Source organism: Pterocles gutturalis, unplaced genomic scaffold, assembly GCF_000699245.1.
Source record: "Pterocles gutturalis isolate BGI_N339 unplaced genomic scaffold, ASM69924v1 scaffold29370, whole genome shotgun sequence".
Lineage (NCBI taxonomy): Eukaryota > Metazoa > Chordata > Aves > Pterocliformes > Pteroclidae > Pterocles > Pterocles gutturalis.
Window position 1 is genome coordinate 17,518 of NW_010146958.1, and position 24,231 is coordinate 41,748.

The 24,231-nt window shown below is 39.8% G+C and overlaps 1 protein-coding gene across 1 annotated transcript in view; it reads right to left on the minus strand.

Moving 5' to 3' along the window:
* IMPG1 (interphotoreceptor matrix proteoglycan 1) overlaps positions 1-24,231 on the minus strand; it is a 42,233-nt gene that overhangs the window by 7,794 nt on the left and 10,208 nt on the right. The window contains exons 7-12 of the mRNA XM_010085912.1: positions 22,873-23,019; positions 21,498-21,556; positions 20,161-20,181; positions 18,749-19,002; positions 17,211-17,287; positions 16,184-16,721 (exon numbers count right to left, since the gene is read on the minus strand). Of these exons, the coding sequence (XP_010084214.1) occupies positions 16,184-16,721; positions 17,211-17,287; positions 18,749-19,002; positions 20,161-20,181; positions 21,498-21,556; positions 22,873-23,019 (1,096 nt within the window). The remainder of the gene's footprint in view (positions 1-16,183; positions 16,722-17,210; positions 17,288-18,748; positions 19,003-20,160; positions 20,182-21,497; positions 21,557-22,872; positions 23,020-24,231) is intronic.

The window sequence follows — 24,231 nt, forward strand, 5'->3', positions numbered from 1 at the left end:
GGCTGCTTTGCCTTTAACACCAGCTGGCTGACAGGAGGTTATTGGAGATCACTCCTCTCTGTCCATGTTTAGTATTCCTTTCCATACTGGACAAGGCAAATTTTTACAGTCAATTTGCTGCCTTCATCTGCATGCATGAAAACATCTTCCCCCGAGTACCTCATTTTAATGGGCAGAATATCTGGAAACCAGAATGATTTAGATGACGAAAGTTCCCACTTGGTAAGTGACTGTATTTCACCTATTTTGGGTTTGATATTTAGGGTCGAGTTCTAATCCCCTGTCTATCAGTAATGAACTCACTGAGATAGATGGAACTGTGGTAGTGTAGACCCTGAGCAAGTGAGATGAGGATATTTGGGTTTGCATGAGGATGGGGAATGCCCAGTCCTATGGCCCTTAGGGGAAAAGCGTTCTGCCAGGTTACAAAACAGTTCCTCACCTCCATGTGGTGAACATCTCCCCCATCCCCAGTTCATGACTGAAGTGTACGAAATAACAAGGGAGCTTAGAGTACTGGTGATTCTGGACAAGGCTCTGAAGTACATGAAGCGTTGGATGGGATGCAGAACAAGAGCGAGCGCTGTGTTGGCTTTTCCTGCAAGGCCAGACTGTGATGATGTGGAGGCACAAGAGGACTGCAGAGTGGGTGCAGCAAATTCCCATTTAAACCAGCACAGTGGTACAATTGCCTTTTATTTGCTGTGATGTGTAATCTGTGCTGCTGACAGTGTAATGCAAGGGCTACCATCTCGGTCACTCCAGCCCTAGAGAGCAGCCAAGAAAGGATAACAAAGCCCTGTGTGGGACCCAGGGATGTGCTGCACCAGAGCTTGATGCTCTGATAGTTCATTGAGAACTTGAGCTGGTTTTCTCTTGTCATGCCCTCCTGTTTCTTGTGTAACCAAGGATATGGACAGATTAGAGAAACAAAGCCTAGTGATGTTCTCTGTTTACAAAGCTCTTGCTGCTGCTTGTTACGCTGGTAAGGAGTGAGAGTCACTTATTAGTCAAGGGAACTCAGAAGAGATTTCTCAGCTTTCATGCTTGAGGCATTAGTGCAGGATGATCTGCTGATGGGATGAACCTGCAGCTCCACAGAGCAACCTTCTCTCAGCGTGACAACACAGATGTGAGCATACGATCATGGTATTTGTTAGGCAGGTTATCTTTTCAAAAGAGAAGGACTGAAACGGCTTTGAAATTGCAGCACGTATGAAGCAGAATGACCACACGTACATTGCACGTTTGGCATACAGCTCTGTGTGTGTACATATATACATATAGGCTATACATAGACTGTGAAGGTCTTCTGGCATCCTCTTATTCCAAGCCAAGTAATTTAAAAGGCCCTCAGGGCATACCAAAATAATCCCTGTGCACGCATCACTGGTTTGTATAAACTACCAGTTCCTACACATCAATCACTCTCTCTCCAGCTGAGACAGCCAGTGACTGACCACGGGGGGCCGTGAGTAAATGGGCTCACCCAAAAGGCTGCTGGGTCCTTACTGAAGCACAGCACCCGTCCCGAGCCCAGGGGTTACTGACACCTTCTGTTTGTTGCACTTTGTCTGACGCGTGTCACGTTAACACTGCAAGGCATGCCTACGCAAGGACATGTTGAAATCAGCAGTAATAGGATCTGCAACAGGTTTTGCCAAGTTTTTCCACTTTCTACATTGATAAAAATCAGTCCTAAGGAGTTAAAAACTATGGATGAAACAAAGAAGACCTAGGCATTTGGAATGAAAAAACAAACAAACAAACAAACAAACCAAAAAACTCTTTGCATTTAAAATATTGGTTTGATATATAAACCAAATATATATTGGTTTTCAGACTAGACATAAGGAAGACATTTTTTACAATGAGGGTGATGAAACCCTGGCACAGGTTGCCCAGAGAGGTTGTAGAAGTCCCATCCCTGGAAACACTCCAGGTCAGGCTGGACGGGGCTCTGAGCAGCCTGATCTGGTGGAAGATGTCCCTGCTCACTGCAGGGGGGCTGGACTAGGTGACCTTTAAATGTGCCTTCCAACCCCAACTGTTCTGTGATGCTGTGACTCTATATGTGCACATATAGAATTTTGAAATGGAACACAAAATACACTTAAACTCGTTCATCGTAAGGTAATTATTTGTAACACTTCACCCAGTCTGACTTGTAGATGAGATTGTTACAGCAGAAAACACACAGGCAATTATGTTATGCAACCTCTAAAAGCACAGACACTGAAGATTCAGACACTCTTAGCTCAGCATCTTTCATTTCAACACACAGTTTGGTCTGCTCTACAGCACTAGCATTCAGGTGTGGGGAACCTGCGGGGAGCAGGAAAGAAGATGCTGAACTCCAGTATACCCCCAGAGTAACCATACTGAAGGTTCAACAGAGGCATGGAATTAAAAACTGCTGTCAGCAATAAAAAACTCAACTTCGACTCTCAGCCACCGCTTAACCTCCCACAAAGATGTGCACTGAACTTTCCAGATGGGTTTTTTTTGTATTACATGGACAAGGCAGAACAATCTTGTACCGAGAAGAGTGTTATACCTAAAATTAAACTACTGTTGTCAAAGATGTGGAAACACTAAACTAAGAGGCAATTTTCTGGGTGCATTGCTATATGAAATCTTTGTAAAAAGAGGGCTACATGCAGTCTTTTTTCCCAACTGAGGGAGTAAAATACTGAGGAAAAAATCAACTGCCATTTCAACAACTTTATTTTAGGGATCTAATTAGTTTGTCCTCTTTTTTTTTTTTTTTTTTTTTCTTTTTTTTCTTTCAAGTGAGGAAAACCCTCCTAATTGAACATGAATAAGGAATTATTGTTTGGGAAAGGTCGAGTTTTCATAATTTTTTTTCTAGTGGGTTTGCATTAATAAGCAGGCCCAGAAGGTTACACATTAAAAGGGCCTGGTGTTTCATTTCATTCATACACTTCATAAACGCTGACATTTCCTATTGGCAGTGGGCAAATTCGCCAGGTCCACTGACTTACAATGTATATGCATGTATTTGTATACATGCTGCACAAAGAAAATAACTAACAAAGGAAAAAGCGTGGAGTTAAGAGATTGGTCCATAATGCAGGGTAAGAATCTCCTTCTGGGCACCTGTGCTGACATAAGCACCAGACAGACTGGTACAGCAAGCAGCTGGAGTCAAAGTTACCTTTGTGTTAGTGCATGAAATGCCACATAATCCCCGATGCAGGACTGTTGTATACAAGCAAATTGATTAAGTGCTGAATTTGTCTGAGGTCTTTAATTTTTAACTAGGGGACCCAAGTAAGACAAGGATTGAGAGAATTAAGGGAAGAGGATCATTAACCTAATGTGTCACAATGAATGTCTTGCAGCACATAATTACAGATTAACTTTGCCTTTTTAACTGTAAGAGTAAGCCAGAAGAGCCAGAATGATCTGTGGCTGTCGTTCTGTCTGTGTCCTCTCCCTAGAAGAGAGGTCCAGTGCCCAGTACAACCAGCACAACTCCCCCACTGTTTCCAGTGAACCTCATTCCACTGGGAGCAAATCCCATCTCTTCACCACCTCCAGTCCTAAAAATTCTTGTGTCTCTTGACTTTTCTCTTTAACATCCTGGTTTCTTGGGTAGTCTGATTTTTCCCAGAGCAGCCTGATAGCTGCAGCTGGAGCCCCAGTACCACGCAGTGCTCTGCGGAACTCGAGAAGCCTTCAGTTTATTCTAAAAATTTTCAGACCTTGCAGCTGTGCTTCATCATCATGTTCTCACCACCAAAGGTGCAAATAAATGTCATTCTGATGTGATGTCATAAGTGGAGTGTTTTGTACCCCAATAAAATACTGCTTAGTAATGATAATCTTCTCTCATTATTCTCAGAATAATTCAGTTCTACCTCACACTCTGACAACAGAACATAAAGCTTGCAAAATCAAGACAACAAAAGCTAAAATACTGCAGAATTCAGGGTGCTGAGCAGCTATAACTTACTAATCTCATTATGAAAAAAATTTTCCAAGGGTGCTTCTTTAGTTGGGTTCCACACACTGGCACCCACTTGGTTACAGCTGGACAACCTTGTTTTACTAGCTTCCATGCTTAGCTGAGTGATCTGACCAGGGCAACAGTCTGAATGTTCGATCCAGGACGTTTGCTCCCAAACAGAGTTACGACATGGCCCTCCTTTCACCTTGGGCTCTTTACTGTGATGCCTTTTTTTGGATGCCAGTAGTGTCGTATACTTCACAATGACTGAAGGAACAACATAAAGAATTCTTCACTTATTCTTCAAAGATGTGTGAAGATTTAGAGTAAATCATTGAGAACAAGGCCAAGCCCTGACCACTTTTAATTCCATACAGAGAAAGAATTCCCTTGATGGAATGCCTGAGGGGTAATGTTTTCATTGATCCACCTCTGCTTGCGAAGTGCGAGCTCCCTTTGCCTTGCTGGGAGTCAGTTGGTATCAGCAGGGAGTCAGCCATGCATTTTGCAATTTCATGTGTGTGGTCACTGTACCTGTAAGAGCCCTTGAAATACCAGGTTCTTGTGCTATTACAAATTCATTTTTCCTTTATCATTTTCACATGCTTTGGCCAATGCATGGCCAAAAACCAGTAATTCAGCTTGCCATTTTCTGCCTCGTTAAGGACTTTATTTACTTCAATTAGCTATCTGCTAATAGTTTTCTCATTAAAGCTTTTTGCATGTTTTTTGAATAAGCCCTTTTCTTTACAGCTTTGAAATAATACAATAAATACATTTAATATAGAATTTTTAAAACTTTTTCAGCTTCAGAGTAGTCATTTAAGTACAAGAGGTGGGAATATAATAGATATGCAATGGATTGTGCAAGCCTAGTTCAGAGACCTGTGTCAGAGTCATATACGGAGAGACTTGACTGGTAACTTTTAACGACTGCCTTTGGCATTCTCAGGTTTCAGCAGTTCTAGAGGATTACGCGTTTCGGAACCACAGAAGTACTTTGAAGAGTACAGAAATAGCCAGTGTTTAAAGCATCCCCAAAGCAGTGTTTGACTTCATTTTGCACTGAAACCATGCAGTGGAAGCATCATCAGGAAAGAGACTGGAGAGCAGCCAGTGATAATCTGTTAAACCTGGGTCTGAACCATCGTCCCACCACAATCTCTCCACTGGCTTCAAGAGCTGCTGCACCTGGTCAGGGTCACTGTTCTGCCTTTCTGAGTCAGGACTTGGAAAATACACAAAGCCATCCATTTACCTCAGCACTCCTCTGACTGCAGCAGAAGAAAAGCAGCGTTTCCATTGTAATTGCTTCAGGCAGTTAGCAGTGTTCACACTCACAGTGAAGGGTTTATAAAGTTGGATGTTAAGGCAGTACTCCTGCATTTTGTAAGAACACTATACAGACAGGTGTATAATCAGATACCTTGTGTGGACAGCAGGTCAGTGGTGGGTTATTTCCATAACATGACAAGTCACTTTCACCATTTACAGAACCTTGACCTCATCTGCTACTGAGATTGCCAGAAAAAATGACATTCTAGTCCTCAAGCACTCTAAAAGTAAGTTTTCTTATTAAAGTCCTCACTAAAGAAATTATTCACCTGAGATTGGTACACTCTTGGGAAGTAGGGGAATTATTGAAGTTCATTTACAAGGAAAACATGTTAAAGATGCCAGAAGCTGCTGGGACTGTTAATTATTGTAAGATATTTTGTATTGAAGCTCTGCACTATTTGCTATCATAGTAAAATCATATTAAATGTATTTTAAATAAGATGCCATGCTAAACACAGAAGTGTGGACTTGCTGGGTATTCACATCAATGAATTTGACAGAGAAGCAAACCTGAGAAGCAGTGAATTTACAAGTATGAATACACCTCTGCAAAGGAATTGAATCCAAGCTGAATAAGAAATGTCTTGCTTCAGGAGGATTCCTATTCCCTCATGCCTGTTGTTGACTGGTCTACAATTAAATTTGAAAAATCCATTTCATGAGTTTAAAATAATAAAATCTGTGTGAAAATAGCCTAAAGCTTTACAAACACCTGGAAACATAACGACGCATCCATCTAAGTGTTGCAAATACTGCTGCATGTGACTTTAACAATTTTTGTGCTCCCCAAATGGGGAATCTGTAACCTGAAATACTACTTTCGATTTATTTTACTTCAGAATGACCAGAAACAAAATCTGACAGGTTACAATACCTATCCTTCAGAACTGAAAGTACCCTTCAAATCCTTACCCACTTCCTCTATATTTCTCGACCGTGTGATAGGAAGAAAAGAGCAATTCTTTGTAGGCGATGGGAGCACCAGACAGTTTTGTGGAATTGAACTTTATTAGTTTACAAAATGGTAAAAACGTAACAGAAGTCACACGATATAAATTCAAGTAATGTGTTGACCCAACGACCTAAAAACAGAAAAGACAAACATGAAATTAGAAAGATAAAAGCCATGACTCTCTTAAAATCCTGTCATTAGATGAGAATCAGATGACACTTGCCAAGAAAAATGAACACACTTTTTTTTTCCATACTATATAGTCACTTGTGTGTGAAAACCATGGAATCAATAGAATGAAAGTCACAGAATGAGGAGTATTTTATTCTTCTACACTGTTGCTCCTTGGATATAGGTAATCTGACTTTTCTCTTAGTTTTGAAATAGAATGAGAGACTGTGTGAGAGAGAGTTGGAAGGAGATGTTTAACTGGGAAGGTCCTGCTGGTTTTACACCATGTTGCACTGTAAGAACACATTCCAGTTGTAGTGATATTGAAAATGACTTTGGACCAGATGTCTTAGAATTGGCTTGGCTTGTTAAATCCATCCATCACGGCTGGATTCTGAATCTGAGCAGCTCGTGGTAGCCACAGCACCGTTGTTAGGAAGCAGGCAGTTTAACCCAGCAATAACGACACCCTGCAGTGAAACGGAGCCTTTCGCTGAACGTTTGCTTTGAAATTCCGTGAGAGACCGCGTATAACACCGGGGGTGCAGAAGGCTTAACATATATGCTAGTCTCTCAAAAAATGAAATTCAAATAAATATTTGGGATTGTTCTCATGTAAAATATTTGGATTAAGGTGGATTGCATTTAACTTTTCTTAACTGTTATTGGATAGCAGTCATAATACAGAGATGAAATATAGTGTGTTACTGTAACAAAGAGTCACTGATCATAGAATTTACCGATGTGATGGGAAACTAAAACAAGGCAAAAATAACTAGTTAGCTATCTGTAAACTACCCTGCTCCCTCCACATGAAAGAAATACCAGGTACAACTAGTACTAGCCTTACAATATTTTAAAGAGAAATTGTCAACCAAAGAGGAGAAAACTGGGTTGTAATGGCTATGCCTGGACAAAGAGAAACTGATACTTTCTCATTAGCCCTTCCCAACAGAGGAGGAAGAATTTTATTCTGTAATGCACCTCATTCTGAGTGTATTCTGTTCTTCCCTGCCATGTGTCACTAGCAAAGCCGTCTGTCTTGACACTTTCAGGCATGCATTCTCCTCAAGCCACGCTGCCTTTTCCTTCATTGGAGCTTTACGGTATCGGGCAGGCATATCCTAAAGTTCTTGAAGAATTGTTCAGCACAATTTTGATTTATATTGTTTCACTTCAGAGTGGCAGTCTATGCCTAATTCTGAAATGAGGAATAAGATATTTAATTGGGATGACAGTGGAGGTTATCTTAATGATCTAAGGCGAGTTTAGCCAGGTCTTCACCCACTGCTGGAGGCTACGTATACATTTAGGGGAAAGGACTGAAATGAATTACTGCTGCAGTATTTTTCCAGCCTCATTCCTCCTGATCTCTGGAAAAATAAATCAAAACAATGGCAGGTTTTCCTGAGAGGTATTGCTTAGGAATTTAAATCCTCAGGTACGAAGACGTCATTCATGAATAAGACTTGCTTGTTTTCTCAGTCAACCCCTGCCAGGTTTTGCTATGCTAACAATGCCCTCCTCCCATTCGGCTTGAAAGCCTAGCATTCCAAATTGCATGACCACAAAGATGGTTATTAAAGGAATATTTGGCCATATACAAAATTTTGACTGTAAACTCTGTTACTGGCACCACTATTCTACAACACTCTAATTAAAAAAATCTACCAACTCGGGAAGAATGGAAAAGAAACCTAAACATGTACATGCAATAAAATGGACAAGAAACTAATTAATCTGCATCCAGGCTTGGTTTAATCATGTTCTTACTGATGCACATAGTGATCTTACCATGCTACAGAATGAAAGTGAAACTTCTGCCTCCCTTTATCATTGCTTGAAATGATGTTTAGTCCTTTCCTCTACATACCTTTCAATAAACTTGCATTGAGAAAGTGATGTTAAGAACATACCGGAAAAAATGCTCCTATTTTCAACACAAAGTCAAAATTTTTTTTCTTTATTTTAAAAACAAAACAGAACAAAAACCCCTGCAATGTGCATATACATGAGATCTATCCTGGCAGGAACTTCACACATTCTAGGTTTTCACAAACACAAAGCCCATTAAATTTAATATCAACATGATTGCAAATTTACCTCCTTTTAAGAATTTTTTGTCTTCTTGTCTGTTAGCTTTAAGTACTATGGCATCTTTCAAATTTAAGAACATGCAGCTTAAATTGATATAAGCACCAGTGCAATCTATACTATGTAAGGCATCTCTGGTATGGCTGAGACAACCAAAGTTGGAAGGCTAAGCCCCTTCTGCAGTTAGGCATAAACCCTATCCAGACATATGATTCAGAGCAGATAAGTGACAATTTGCCTGTAAGTGCCTAGTGCAGGTGGTATGAGTTATCCCCTAATAAGGAATTCACTATTAAAATTGCCAGGCTGAGCTCAGATGGACTTTCTTATGCTAGAAAAGTACTGAATCCTCTGAAGAGAGGACTGTAATAATTTTAGGAAATAAAAATTTTAGTAGAATTTGATCATAACAGGTTATTTCTCAAAGCCAGCATTTCTAGTAAGACCGAGGTTTTTTAATGAGTGAAGGAAATACATTATTTAGGTCATGTTAATCTCAGCAGTGCCACTTTGCCTGCTATTTGTTCCAGCCGAACTATATGACATGTAAAGTTGATTAGCTTTATTCATTTATAACTTGGCCAAGGGTAATCTCTCACCCTCAGCCTGAAAATCTGCATTATTTGTCTTAAAATATTTTTCTTATTTTACTACTAGATTGGTCCCAGGTTTTTAAATAGCATTATTCAGGACATTAATATGTTCATTTTCAGCTTTAGATCTTGGCTCTGCACACAGACAGAAGGGTGATCGTGGGTTGGCTTTAACACAGAATACAACCTGAGGCTGGAAGGTGGGAAAGCCTGTACGGCACGGGTTACACCTCCCTCGTGGTGGAGGGTTACCTGCAACTCGGGAAGAGCTGAAGTTTTTCCTGGTAGGCTGCTTTGAAGTTAGCAGTGTTATGGTGAATTTGGAGGGAGGGAGTAGTTTGGAGTGAAATAGTGTTGAACATGGAAGGGGACAATCATCAGGGGAATGCTAGCTGTAGGAGAAGTGATAGCATTTGGAAACCAGAGGCACTGAAGGATGGCTGCCTTTGAGAGCCTGCAAGGGAGCAGGTGAGGTATGTAAGGATTAGCTGCAGGAGTGATGGAGTTTGATGGCAATGGTGATGACTGTGAGAGAGAAACCCCAAGTGTGCGTGCAGAGCATGAGCATCTGGTGCAGGTGTGCACCTGTGGAAACAACGGGATAGCAACGTGTGCCTGTGTCTGGGGAGGAGACTGCAGAGTCAAGAGCAAGCGGCCGAGCACCGAGGTGCATCTTCCTGCCTGTCTATCACCGGTGGAGAAGGAGGTGTTATGGTTTCTCTTTATACAAGTGGCTCAGAAGATTTGCCTCTGGATGAGCAAATTTTCTTATCAGAAATGTGAATGGTTTGCTGTACTTCGAAGACACAGTAATTTCAATGAGTCGGTGGAATCCCCAATTTCATATAAAGTGAAGTTCCACTTGTTTTGGTTACTGTGCATTTATATTGCATCTGGGGGGGGGGGGGGGGGGGGGATGAATAAGAAATTGTATTTGAAGGAAGCAAAGCTTAACCTTAAAGTAAAACTGAACTGAAGTGATTGGATAGCTTAATAATTTAAACAAGTGATGTGTTAAATTGGGAAAATAGATAGTACTCTGCTTCTCTCCTACCTTTTTGCTCAGATTAGTTGTTTCATTTTAGCATTTTTAAGAATGTTTTGAAGGCGTGATGCAGGTTTTGTTCTATTCAGGTTGTTCCTGCTGTTCCCAGCATGGAAATAGTTCAGTAGCAGACTGTCATTAAATTTTTGCCATATACTAACCACATACTCTGATGTCTTTGAGACTGTTCAGGACACCTGTAGTACTCAGAGTATGCAATCCTAACTTTATTGCAACAGTGACCATACTATGAACTTTTTCTTAAATCTGACATGTCCTAATGTGGGCCTGCAGAAACTTTTCCATTCAGCTTCATCTTCAATTCACAGATAACTTTCAGGCTAATCAATGTTGTATATAATGCTTGAGAAAATTAGATAGCCAGACCTACCTGTTTGCTTCTCCAGGCATCAGGCTGAAGCAGCACCTCCATGAAAAGCATTTGCACATCCAAAGTGGCAAGTGAAAGGGCATAGAGAGGAGCTGACGGGGGAGAATGTGGAGAGTGCCTGTCAGTTTATGGTCAAGAAACACAAGAAAAACAGAAAAACATGAAAGGAAACAGAGGAGTTCTTACCCTGTATAACCATCGATGTGCAAAAAGCAGTGAGCATTCCTGGAGCAAAGGATGGGTGAATTCCAATCCTGGGAAAATCCAGAGTTCTTGCAGCAAGTAATGGGGTTTTCTTTTCCGTGACAATTCTGGTTATGCCAAATAGAAATCTATGCTAAGGTGGTGCTTAGGCAGCTGGGGATGAAGCAGAGGCGGAAAGAATACCCAGGCATCCAGAAAACGGACTTTTTCTAGAGATTGCTTAGCAATAGTAATGAGTGAGGAGTGGACAACCGAATTAACTGTTGGGCAGGAGGAAGATACCAAAGGGGACCAGTCATAACAAGGCTGTTTGAACATGAGAGTGATCATGAAAATTAATGAGGTTCTTATCAGTTGCACATACAGAGATGTGACCATCGTCAGCGGTTTTTTTTCTCACAGAAAAAACTCTGTGATACACCCTGCAGAGCCGTCTTCTCTCAGAGTCTTTCTTGAGATCTTGAGGATGATCCGGGCTGGTGAGACTGAGATGTAGTACAACAGAATAGATTAAGTATTTTACTGCTAGCTTTACTTTGTCCTGTTCTTCTGGAATAACTTCTCCAGAAATATTGCTTCCTCCATGATGGTCAGGATTTTGGGATAACCATTTACCTGGATTGTATAATTTGTTAGTAGCTACAATTAAAACAAGTAAAATTTAAAATTATTCTTACTATTTAGAAAGTAAAAACATATCGTTATCGTTGGTGCAGAATTCATGAACTCTTTTATCTGTTTATACATTTGTTCGCATTTGTTTTACTCCTGAAATTTTCTTGGGTTTTGAAACAACAATCTGTCTAATACATTACACGAGTGTCTTCCTTTCTGAATGGTCATACTCTTAGATAGAGTCATAGGAAGACCGCAAAGAGAAGGAGAAGAAATTTAACCATACAGAAGAGATATTGATGAGTTAACTGTAGAGTGGAAAAAAAAATATGAAGAGGAATACTAGAGAACACCAACCAGGTAACATCTTAAGCAGTAGTAAAAAGCAGGTTTTCTGCATTGGTTGTAAATGGAAAATCGAAATAGCCTAGATTTTGACGGTGCTACAGCAAATAAAAACCTTTTTGAGTAGTCAAATGTTCAATACACGACATCTGATCCAGGCAATTCAGAACTTTTCAGTAAGAGGCCTCAGAATTTGTACCAGGGTTTTCCTCTTAATTCTACTGAGAAATCTCAAAACAGAATTTGAAATTCAAAGGTTAGGCTTACTTTAAAGACAGCTTAACATCTTCTTCTTCCTAGCAGTTCTGGGCTACTTCAAGGGGTGGACTAACTGCCAGTGCCATGTGGTCAGTGCGGCTGTCTGATCCTCCCTGACCTGCTCTTTGCTGCCGATGGACAGCATCGCTGTCCAGAATTAGCACAGTACCATCCGAGAGAGGCTTCACACCTGCTCCTGCCCAAGCCAAACAGACCCCATCCTGCATGGCTTACAAGGACACCTCTCATTACTTTGACTCCTTGTCCCTCACTGTTTTTTACAAGGGATTCTTTTTAGGGACACCTAAAAGCATCTCAAATGATGTTATTTCTGCTAGCCACCTCTTCCTTTCATGGCAAAGAAGAATGAATTTAAAGTGCTAAACATGTGATGAAGAAAATTTGCTCCATTTTCTGGCCTGTAGCGGGGGAAATGTCTGGAAATTAGTGTAGTAGAACTGCAGGGAACTGTTTAAACCCTAACAGTTTGTCCAACCTTACACAGCACTGGCTAAGTAGTTCCTGCTGTTTCACACCAGCAACAGTTAAAAGGTTTGTTTGGTTTTTTAAATATTACTAAGAAACGTGGTTATGAAATGCAACCTGGCATAAAATGTGAAAAATTCTGTACCTGCCTGTGAGGAATTCTGTTTGCCATGTTAAATTTAATATCACTGACACTGTTGACTTTAATAAAAACTCTGTCACAAATGTTGTTAAATCCTGAATTTCCAGATCAAATTCTATCAGTTTCTATGAAATATGCAACATCTAGGGAAATAAAAAAAAAAATGCAAAAAAAAAACGTACACAGGACTTCCAGAATCGAAAAAGCTATAAAAAGAGAAAAAGTTTTAAAGGGTATACACTATTTACTCTTTTAAGAACTCAGTAAATAGATTTTCAGTGTCTTCTGTTAAGCATGCAATATGTTTTGTGTACTAGAAGATTTTAAGCAAATATAATAACGGTAGCTTTGTGCCATTGCTAACATGGCATCTCTTCCTTCTAGACAGGGAACTATCATTTTTCTCCTTCTACTCAGCTGCAGAGATGCAGATGGAATTCTTACATTCTAGTGCTTGTTTTAGACATAACTTGTGTTCAATGTGGAGGAACAAGGCAGTGGGCCTTATTTTGGGTCACAGCTCTAGACAGTTCATTCTGTTTGCCAGACTGACAGGTTTAAAGGGTCAGTCCCAGGTGCTTACGGGACCAAGCCTGCACTTACAGGAGGTCTACACCTCTTTAAGCAAGCAATTCCATGTTCTCTGGGCATGGGCAATAATGGCTTTATGAAGAAGAAAAGCCTTTAAGCATTTTTTTGACTGAATTTCAAATCATATGAGAAAAAAAACATTGAAGAAATCTGGGTTAGTAAGCAGTGAGCTTTCCATTTGTACTACCCTTCCTAAAATTTCTGTTGGTCTTGATGTTTGCCTGATGACATTGAAACTGAGGATCATTTAGAAACACAGAATCTAAACCCCGTTTTGATCTGAGGTTTCAGAGCCTGTGCAAGAGTGGAATGGGCTGTAACCCCACACTGTCACCGGGGGACAATCAATCTTTGGGGCCAGAGAGAGGTCCACCTCCCATATCCCTTGTCCTACCCAGTGAAAACCAGTAAGGCAGTAGCTATAATAAATTGCAATAAACAAGTTTATTACAACTTTTGATCTGAAGAAAAAGAATGGAACTAGTATCTTCACAATGAGTTGCTCTGCATTTCTGGTGGGTCAAATACCCTCTGCTGCTTCTCTTCAGTCATCTGGAGCTGTTAGGCTACAAGGGTTTTCAGCAGTTTATTGAATTGCAAAATAAATATCTGGTTTTATGACATCAAATCCCTAACCCAATGAGTGAACCGAATGAAAATTGCATATGACACTTTTCTCCCCTGCAAATGTGACACTTTTCCACAGTTATAATGAATGTAATTTGAAGGTGCTCGGTGCTGTTGTTTGGAGGTATGCTGTGCTTTTATCAGTAACGCTAGGAGACTTCTCAGCATGCATTTGAACATAGTAGTGTTTAACACTTTTCATTATAACCTTTGACTTCAGGAACATTTCACAACTGATTCTTATAAGAAGTGATTTTTCAAATCTTTAAGTCATTCTGCTAATCGTAAAATATTTGCCTTTCTCTCATTTCAGAACTCTGTGCGTAAAGGCAAGACTATAGAACAGGAAGCTCTTGTTCAGTGCATGAATAACCAGGTGCAAGAACATACCCATGGAATACGCTGTGCTCTTCACTGGCTGAAGCTGGTTAGTGTATGATCCCAAGTGGCAGCTTGTACATTCTTTATCCTTTAAAATGCTGATCTTGTTATTTACTGGATGCAGAAAGAACAATACCATAGACAGGACACTACTGGGGCGTTCCACCCTCTCACCTTTCCGCGGTGTGGGCCCATCGTGAAGGACGGTATCACCACCCCGTGGGGTCTTTCCGACCAGTTATGCCAACATTGCTGGTTAGCCCTACAAGCTGTGGCTGGGCAGCAGGGATGAGGGTGCCTTCTTGCTGTTTCTGGGGATGCTGGGTCAGGAGGAACATCTTGAAAGGGGGAGGAGGGTTCGTTATGCTCAATCTAAGAGACTTCTGGAGTGCAAGATGGGACACCAAAGGCCAAGGACTGAGCAAGGACGAAGCTGACGGAACAGGGAGAGAGCAGAGCCTCCTCTGGGAGCAAGGGACTTCCCTAAAGCAATTAACAATCTTACAGGCTTTGAGTATGACATTCTTGGGGATGCAGGATTACGGAGTGTGATTGTGTGAGGTAATGTGGGAATTCCGCCACTGGACTTGTTTTATGTTTGTTCTTTGCAGATTTTTTAGTATTGCTTAGAGATTACATGGCGACCTCAGAGAATCCTGCTGATTCCTATGAAGTTCCTACCTGCCCTCTGCTTTTCTGTTGAGAGGGTCAGTCAAAAACCTGAGACATGGCGCATCTGAGTATTCATCAAAGGACTAATTCCTGCCATGTGTTTGTAGTGACCTCTTGCATCTCACACAGCTAGCAGAGGCTTCTTAGAAGTGTATGTAAAACTAAAGTTTCCTGACCTAACACTGAGTTGGTGAGGCCAGGTTGGGAAGCAGGAGAGGGAGCAGATGGAGGGCAGCGGCAGGAACCATGCTCTTGGTGCTTGGCCAGTGGAGGCTGCTGCCCCACACAACCCAGGTACCCCCAAACCACACTTCTGCAGAGTGTCCAGTGTGGCTTTCCAAGCTGATGATGGTGGTGATGGAGGCAGCAGCCTTACTGACATTTGTCTGTTCTAGGGGAAAGCCTAATTTGCCTGTGCCCTAAAGATGACCCTACTATCTTTGTCTGAACTTTTTTCATCTGCAGGGTCAACTCTTTTCTGATAACTGTGGGAAACATGTCTATCATTTATTTTTCATTTTAAAGGCTAAATTATACAGACTTTTCTCCACCCAGACATATATATGTATGTAATTTTCTGATTTGTTATGTGTTTTTTCTCATACCACTGGGTGCCTCTAAAAAAACCCTACTGTATAGATAAAACTGAATAAGCAAACATTGAAAACAGAAATTTTAAAATGTTTTTCACATTCATCAGACCTGTAGATATGTACACTTTTCTGACCCGTGATACTCTGCTTGGAATAAATTATTTAATTATACTCTTGCTGCTATCATCCAAATCTGTCTGTAGAATTTACCTTCCAAGTTTTAAATACCAGATTTTTTTTTGTGTTAGTGTGGTATTTCCTTTTTTTTTTTTCTTTTCCCTGACATGTCTACTTGCTCTACCTTGTTCAATTATTATCATAATACCCAGAAGAAAGTGTACATGATCCTTAGGAATTTGTTGTTGGGTTGGTTTTTTTGGGTGTTTAGTGGTTTTTTTTTTTTTGTTGGTTTTTTTTTTTTTTTTTTTTTTTTTTTTTTTTTTTTAAACTTTTGTAGAAAGGATCATTAGTTTTTTTTTTTGTGTTTTTTTTTTTTTTTTTTTTTTTTTTTTTGCTTTGACAACCTTGAAGTCAGGTACATTAGGATTTTCCTGAAGCGAGCATCAGAAATGAAAATTTTTCACCTTTGAAGGTCCAGAAAAATTTCTGTCACAACTGAAAGGAATGCTTACTGTATTTATATGTGACTGTATTTTCAATAACAACTAGATCTCTTCTACTCTCCATTATAGAAAAATCTTTTGTGTCTTACCTTGTACAGACAGACTATCTTGGTCAGCTTCCTTGAAAGGTGGTTCTGTTAGATCAGTTGGTTCTTTCTCCTCCTCAGCTTCAGTGTTCTCATCCCTGTCTTGCAGTAGGTTAGGTGGGGTAAAGCTGCCCGCGGTATAAAGGGCCAGTGTCGTGGCCTGTTCCATGGGAGACTCGTAGCCATCGGTGATCAAGTCATTGCTGGCAGAATCATCTGCTGGAGGAGGCAGATAGGGATCCTCGGGTTTGGGAGGATTGCTAGTGCTACCGAGAGCATCGAAAGGCACAGTGAACCTTTGGTGACCAGTAGTGATATCTTCTGTGTCTGGAGGAGTTCTGTCCAGAAATGGTTCTCTGGAGGGTTTGGTAGGGAACACAGGTTCAGATGAAACAAAATTATTAAAGTCTTCAGGAGCACTGATCTCTGTGCTTAGCATGGGGATTCCAGTTGTAAATTCAGTCACAAAGAGATCTCCTGTTTGGTCCGCTGTTGCTGGGCTGGGGTAACCTAGTGGGAGCTCCACGCTCATGGAGTCCTCCTGAAAAAGATTTTTTAAAAGCAGCTTTCATTATTATGTTTGACTTTCAATGCTAAAAAGGTCAATAATCTTTAGCCACAGGAGCTTGCAAACAGCTAACTCAGCATGAAGTCATGGGATGTATAAAATGTTTGGCATGTGTGTGTGACCCTAATCACGTTGCCTGTGATTTTAAAAATGCTCAAGAAAGACGACGTGCACCATCCCTGGCAAGTGCTCTCCTGCTGTCACTGAGATGTGCTACTGAACTGGTCAGTTGTTTGCCTTGGAATTAAAACTGGAAGAGGTGTTCAAGCAGCAATATTCACCTGTAGATGCTCTAAACAGCATCTCTGTTGCGATATAACACCTCAGTGTTCATCCTTACAACATTTATAAAAGGCAGATATGTAGCTAGCGTAAGAGCCTTTTCCTGTGTATTTATGTGCATCTGAACTATTTAATTTTCCATGGAGAAATTAATAAATATAACAACCAGTATTAACTTACCAAATCAGGGCCTGCCAGAGGAATAGTGACCACAGCCTGGATATCATTATCAAAATCACTAGGTGGTATAATAGATTCTAAAAAAAAAAAAAAACCAAAAAAAAAACAGAGAGAGCACAATATTTCAGCAGTGACACCCTGGAAACTGATCAAAACACATGAAATCAGTAAAAAACTGTATTAAAACTATTCTCCATCAAAAATTACTTTAAAAATCCATGTTAACAAGAAAGAGGCATAAATTTCCATTTAAAGTGGCAATTATGAGGCAAACAGGAATTTTATATGCACTATTCTTTGTACTCTTTTTTTTAGTATAAATGGCATAGGTCTGCAGAGAGCTGAACCATGGATGAACGCTTAAGATCAGCTGACATATGAATTGCTCAGTTAAATCTGTGTGGGCTATGATGAATTGTTATGTTGTGTTGTTCATTAAGCCTAAATTCTCTTTAGTTTTACCCACAGTCCACACAATTGTTACTCTCAGTGTTTTGGCTTTAGTGCCCAGTTGTTCCCTTCACCCCTTCAGAGGAGTCTTTAAACATACTCACATGCAAGCTGCTTTTCTAAAACTGGTTATTAAAAATAACTAGTGGGAAATAATGGTTAAAATAATTATTATTAAAGTGTTCTATATCCATGACATTTTTTCTTGGGACTTTTAATCTACATTGAAATATGCCATTTTAGTCTTACAGAAAGTATTAGTTCATCTAAGTATTTTTTTGGAAAAAAAGTGCTGTTGCTTGTAAATTAAACCCTACAGCTAAAATTTGGTGTGTGTTTTAAGATTGTTTTGGTAAAAAATACATATGAAAAATATTTTGAATAATTTTTTCCCATTTTGAACCCACTTCCCCAAAACTAGGGCTATGCTAGCTTTGAAAAAATCTATGGACTATAAGGTGATATTTATTAGTTGGATTACTGATCAGGATGCAGCCCTTCAATCTTCTGCTGGGGGTCTTCACACCCTGCTTGTCGTCTGCTCTCCTTCTGTGTTTCAGAGAGCGCAGTGCACCTTTCCAGTGTGATTCACACCACCAATTTTAGCTTGGGATCAAATGCTCTTTAAGGTGTCTGTCTCTTTGGCTTCACTGGGAGGTTAGATGTCTTGCTTACAACTGAGACTTAACTTTCAGAAAGCTAAATTTATGTTAGAGGAAGCGCTCACTTTTTGTCTTATTAAAGAAAGGAGACTGTCCACACTGGGACACTAATATGGTACAGTGAATATTCATAGTGTTTCTCCCCCTGCCATTTATCTTAGTGTGCAAAATATCCAGTTTTTCTAAACAACCAACCAAGAAATAGATCCTCCCGTGGGACTGGAAGTGAGGCTGTATAATTATAGAGGCACATTTTGCTATAAGATTTAACTTAGATCTGTGCATCTTTTGGATGCTATGCAACACTTAGCAGAATGGGGTACCTCAAATGAAAAAAATCTCTTAGAGAAGCAAAGAATGTCATCAATGAAATGATGACTGAAATGTCATTAATTTGAAAGGCCGAGGTTGTGCCTGCCTACTGACCATCAGTAAACTGAAGTGTTCCAAGGTCCATTGGCAGAGACTGGTCTTCGTGGAGTGCGATGGCAACCAGTTGCTGAAGGTCGGTTACTGTGAGTTTAGTTGCTGATATCTCCCTCTCTTCCTTTGGAGAAAGTGGAATTTTTTCATTTTCAACCTTATTAGATCCAATAGTCGAGATGTCATCTGCTGTGCTTTTGATTTCTGAGCCATCTCTCTCAAAGTTGACCACATATCGCGCTACAGTGCTGCTTGATCTGCAGAAAGAAGATGCAAAAATGCCCAGCACAGCAGAATCAGTTATTGGCTGAGGACTGATTTTACCAAGTAATTGGTTATTGGTTCAAACAGTCATAAACTCTTGCTGGGGTTACTAGAAGCCATAATCACATACTAATTACACAGGAACCTATGAAAGGGGATCAGACAGTTTATAAAACTACAGTAAGCAAAAATTCTATCACATCTGGGGCAATTTTTTATTATTTTTTGAAGTATAACAAGAAAGTTAGCTAATGGGGCAAGCAAATCACATTCCACAGGGGGAGTTAGCTTTGCTAAGGCCAAATGAATGTGTATGGCTTCTCCCTAGATGTACTTGTTTAGCAGAAGTCTCAAATTTTCACAGTTGTTAATATATCACTTTTCATAAATGCTAAATGCACCTAATTAAAATAAGAAATAACACCTATATTGTAAAACTTTTGTACTCCACTGTGTTACTTTTTACAATATCAAATAATTGGAGAGAGAGGAACTTCATTTTCTCTAGTATATCCTATGTATTTACATTTATATGACATTGCAAGAATTCAGGAAAAGCATTAGACAATTCTTCCTTTTAAACTACGAGTAAGAGAAAAATTCTGGGAGCTGCTATTCTGGGACAAGTTATTCCCCAGCAGCACTTTGAAGCAACAACAGAAGATTCTGTAGCTGTTTTGTATTACCAGTCAAAAGCTCCCTGCATCAGGCTAGTAACTAGTCCCTTCGCCATTCTATCTGGCCTGAGAATGGAGAGAACAAAATAAATTCTACATACACACTGGAGATAATGTGTATGTGCAAATACAGCTAGAAAACAGCAGGTCAAAAATGGAAATTGGAAGATGAAGTTTCCTTATTTTTTTTCACTTTCATGACTGATAGAGATCTTTACTCATCTGAATGTGAATTTTCTTAGGTCAAACGACTGTCTTTCCTTCAGCAAGAGCCTGACAAAATTTGATTACATGAACCTTTCAGTTTAAGGTAAAAGCTGCCCCTGCTGCTTTGTATCACAGATTTTGTACTTAGGCAAACCACAAATCAATTCGCTTTGTCACATCAAGCTAGAGAACATTTATTGATGTATCCATCTACATCTAATAGTCTATGCAATGATTAATCTCAATTATGAATTACAGAAAAATTACCCATCTTTCTCCTTCTTTTGTCTTCATTTCATCACAGAAGGGTGTGATGAAGGATTGTAAAAGAAAGAAAAAAAAAGATTAATGCATATTGGTAAATCAATGACTCGTACATCAAAAACATCTTATGACAATTTACCTTATCTTCTACATGTCATCTATAACTTCTGTCTCTGTGTGAAAGTGACAGCCTACTCTCCATCACTTCACTTTTCCCTTCAGACCCTCCAGCAGGTCCCTCATGTTGTCCTTCCATATTGCCTGGTGGGAAATGCTGCTAATATCTGCAGCAATATGGCTGAGGGAGAATGGACGCCTGTCCTGGCTTATCTGGAACTCTCAGGAGCTAACTAAATTCCGAGATGAAGCAATCCTTGGCTTACACATTGATGAATGTACTTTCATCTCAGCTCCTAAGACCAAGATACTAAACAGACATGGATCCCGGGTCTTTGGGAGTCATAACTGAAAGGGGTTAGTTATTGCCAGCTGTATCTGTGAGATGCTACTGCAGATTTTTTCTGCTTGTTCAGCAGTAGCCAGATTTTAATTTTCTTAATTTCATTATCAAAATGTAAGCAACTAGCTTTCACTCTATTTTGCTCTTCTGTCTCCTTTTCCCAGAATTTTTTCAGAGAGAAAAGCTAGGAAGAAGTATGCTCTTGTTTAAAATTGCATTGCGACATGAATGTCCTTCAGCGTGTATTAAATGTTACTAGAAGAACTGACTGGTCCTGACGCTGTGTCATAGGCTCACATGGATTTGTCTTTTCTCTTCCCTGTAGTTTCCCTATTGAAAAAATACACAGTAGCTTGTATTAGCAGTAAACACACAAACAAGCTAAAACTAAAAGAAATGGCAGGACAGAACACAAATTTATGAAAAATGAAAAATTTCTAATTTTTGAACCACCTGCTGGAAAAGTTTTATATGTGTGAACACGTATCCTCCCACAGCCTTCTTTTGCCAAGGCACCTTCACGGTGATCTGCGAAGGGCACAGGATCCACACCCAAAATGCAGCCACCTAAATAATCATACTCCTAACTCTCTTTACCTTGTCATTTGAGAAAGTCCTTAATATGATGTTGTGAGAAAGCAATTTCAAAGGATTTATTGATTATTTCACCCCTCGGGGAATCAAAGCTACTTCTACTTAGTAATTCAAACCAAAGTTTGCACTTTTCTCCATATTGTCTCTGTGGTGTTCCCAGAAAACTATTTTCTGTTTCTAGCAACACACACCCCACTATTATATAGGTTTCTTCATGTTGGAGGGAAAGAAGGAAGAGGAGAACCCTAGTAGCCAGTAGAAAAGTGACTCCCATTTTCTTACTTACTTAAATCCTAATACGTGGATTTCTTTGAATCCTGGAAGTTTCTCAAATATTTTTTTCATCTATAGAAAAACATAAAATTATAATTCAGCCTAAGTTCTACCACTAAAAAGCAAGCACAGGTTGACTACCTAGACAATATTTTTCATTTCATAAAGAGCTTTAGGAAGCAGTTTCAACTGCCCTCTTTGTGATATCATCATTGCTGAACTTAAACACAATACTTGGTTTGTATATGCTGCCTGTATTACCTGTTAATAGGCAAAATGAAGTAAAAAATGCAGCCTTTTTAGTAATGTAATTATGTAAACCAGTTATAACGTAGTTGATGATAGAGGAAATCAAACAACATGAGTAAAATGTTATTCTGATTTTCAGCAGTTTTGGTTCACGAATAATTTTGTGATTCAGGTCACCTTAACTGTAAATTGTTAAGTATTTAGAAATATTAACCAAATGCAGAGGAATTAAGATTCTTTGACACATCATTTATAAATTAAACAGCTTTAACTGTCTTGTACAAATAGAATAACTTATATTTTTAATTCTAATGTAAACAATTGTACAATTACATGGTTTTGAATAGAAGAGACAATACAAAGGATAAACAATGAGCAGAAAAGGTGAATTCTGTACACATTTTTCAGACTGTAGGCAGTTCTCTTTGAGAGTAATACTGTAAATCTGCAGAGAAGCCAGCTTTTATCAGCTCTGCCAGCGCATCCTTCCCCATTTTTCTATGCACATCTGAACTGAACAGTTTAGTGAAATTGCTTGCACTAAGGAACGCCTGGGATCTGATGAGAAGCTTTAGTTAATTTTACTAAGAAAACCCGTTGGGAACCTCAAGTCATTAACTTATCTATTAAATTGACAGATGAACATTCAGTTAATATTATTAATTATACGAAAACACCACAGATATCCCAGTTCTTACAGAAACTGTGGTAACGCACAACAAAATGACTGGAAGCCCTTTGAAGAATAGTTCAGACAACAGCCCCTTATTACTTTTAATATTTATATTAAATTTCTCATTAAGTTTATTGTAGAAATTAAATTATGACAAAGTACTGTCCATGAATTCCTGATGAAGCTCAAATGATATTCCTAAAATTAATCTGTTCATCAGTTATCTGAGTCTCTACTGCTGAGAAAGATGTTGGCTTCTTAGCTTGGTGGCTTAACAGATGGCTTAAACCAGGGGGGAAAAATACTATACACGAAGGAAAACTGAAGATTTTGAAAAAACAGGAATTACCTGTTTCAAATGAGGGCAGTAGATTCTAATTCTGTTTCATGGTGAAGGTAGTTTCATAGTATGAATCTCAGCCAGGATATAAAAGACAATATTTTGGCATTTACTCAGCCTCCTTACCTGTAGCTGAAATTTGGCAGCGAGGTGTCGGTACTGTGGGGAGTTAGGATCATTAAGTTCAGGCGTGTACTCCTGATCTGTGAGAGTGACACTGAATTCTACCATCTGCTCCACGGGCAGTTCGGGGACCGTATTTGTTCCCAGCTCCTGGAAAAGAAGAGAGGGGAAAAAAGGGGAGAAATAAAACTAGCTTCCAAGAATAAGGAGAGCAAGAAATATATGCAACTACAGTGTGTCAGAGGATAAGAGAGAAAATAAGATGTTAATGTAGTAAAGCATGAGTGAAACAGGAGAGAACACTTTCTGCTCCCGTTGAGTCTGTGTAACTCAGCTCTGCTAAGTCATTCCTTAGGATGCCTCCGTTTTAGAGGAACGTGTGTTTTGTGTTGTATACAAAAATATGGCTCATCAGTTATGGAACATTACAGAATGCTCTTTCTCTCATATAAACAGAAGATTAAGGAATGCATATTCCCTGTGACTTTTGAGGAGCCAGCCTTTCGGGAGCTGGTCACAAAGGACTGGGCTGAGGAAGAATGAAGAGACCCGTAAGATGGAGGAACCAGCTGATGTCAATCTCCTGCTACATCTCAAACGTCACAAATAAGTGGTTTTAAAACCACTTTTTTTCCCCTCATATTCTATCTGGTCTTTTGCTCCAACAGCCATGATACAGGTGGGTAATATGCAGTTGGGAATACTGAGATTATTTGGCTCAGATCCTGATGATGTAATCATTCCAGACAGGAAAAATAACATTCATCTGGGATCACCCCGATGCAATTCCTGTGCCGGAGCTGAGAAGCTTGCAGAGGTGGGATGGAGAATGGCGATTTGCCAGGGGTGTGATGGGCGAGGCTTTGGCCAGCATTTCTGTCCTCAAATTCTTGGTGGCAACACTGAGACCTTTAGTTCACCCCAATGGGGAGGAGGTGGCATGAACCTCTTCCTACAGCCAGTACACACAAACAACAACAAAAAACCCCTGAGGGGCTTTTCCAGGAGTTGCTCTAGAAGGGCAAACTTTTTAGAAATTGAAAAAAAAAAAAAAATCTCAGAGCAATGCCTAGGGGAAATGCAAGGGGCTGGCTCCCACCTGGATCTCCCCAGCAGATCCCCTGTTTGACGGCTGGCTGGCAGGAAAAAGGCAAGAAGGTCCAGTCCTACCCTCTGTGTTGTGGGAAGCTCACAGAAAGGATGCATTTTTACAGTTTTTAATGAAGAACAAGGTTACAAAATGGTGCAAAATAGTCCATAGGCCCCTCGTTAAAAGAATGAAGGTTCTGCCTAAAAGCTGGTTGCCATGTTTTTATACTTTCCACCCTGTACACAAGAAACATCCTGCACTATGCCAGCGCA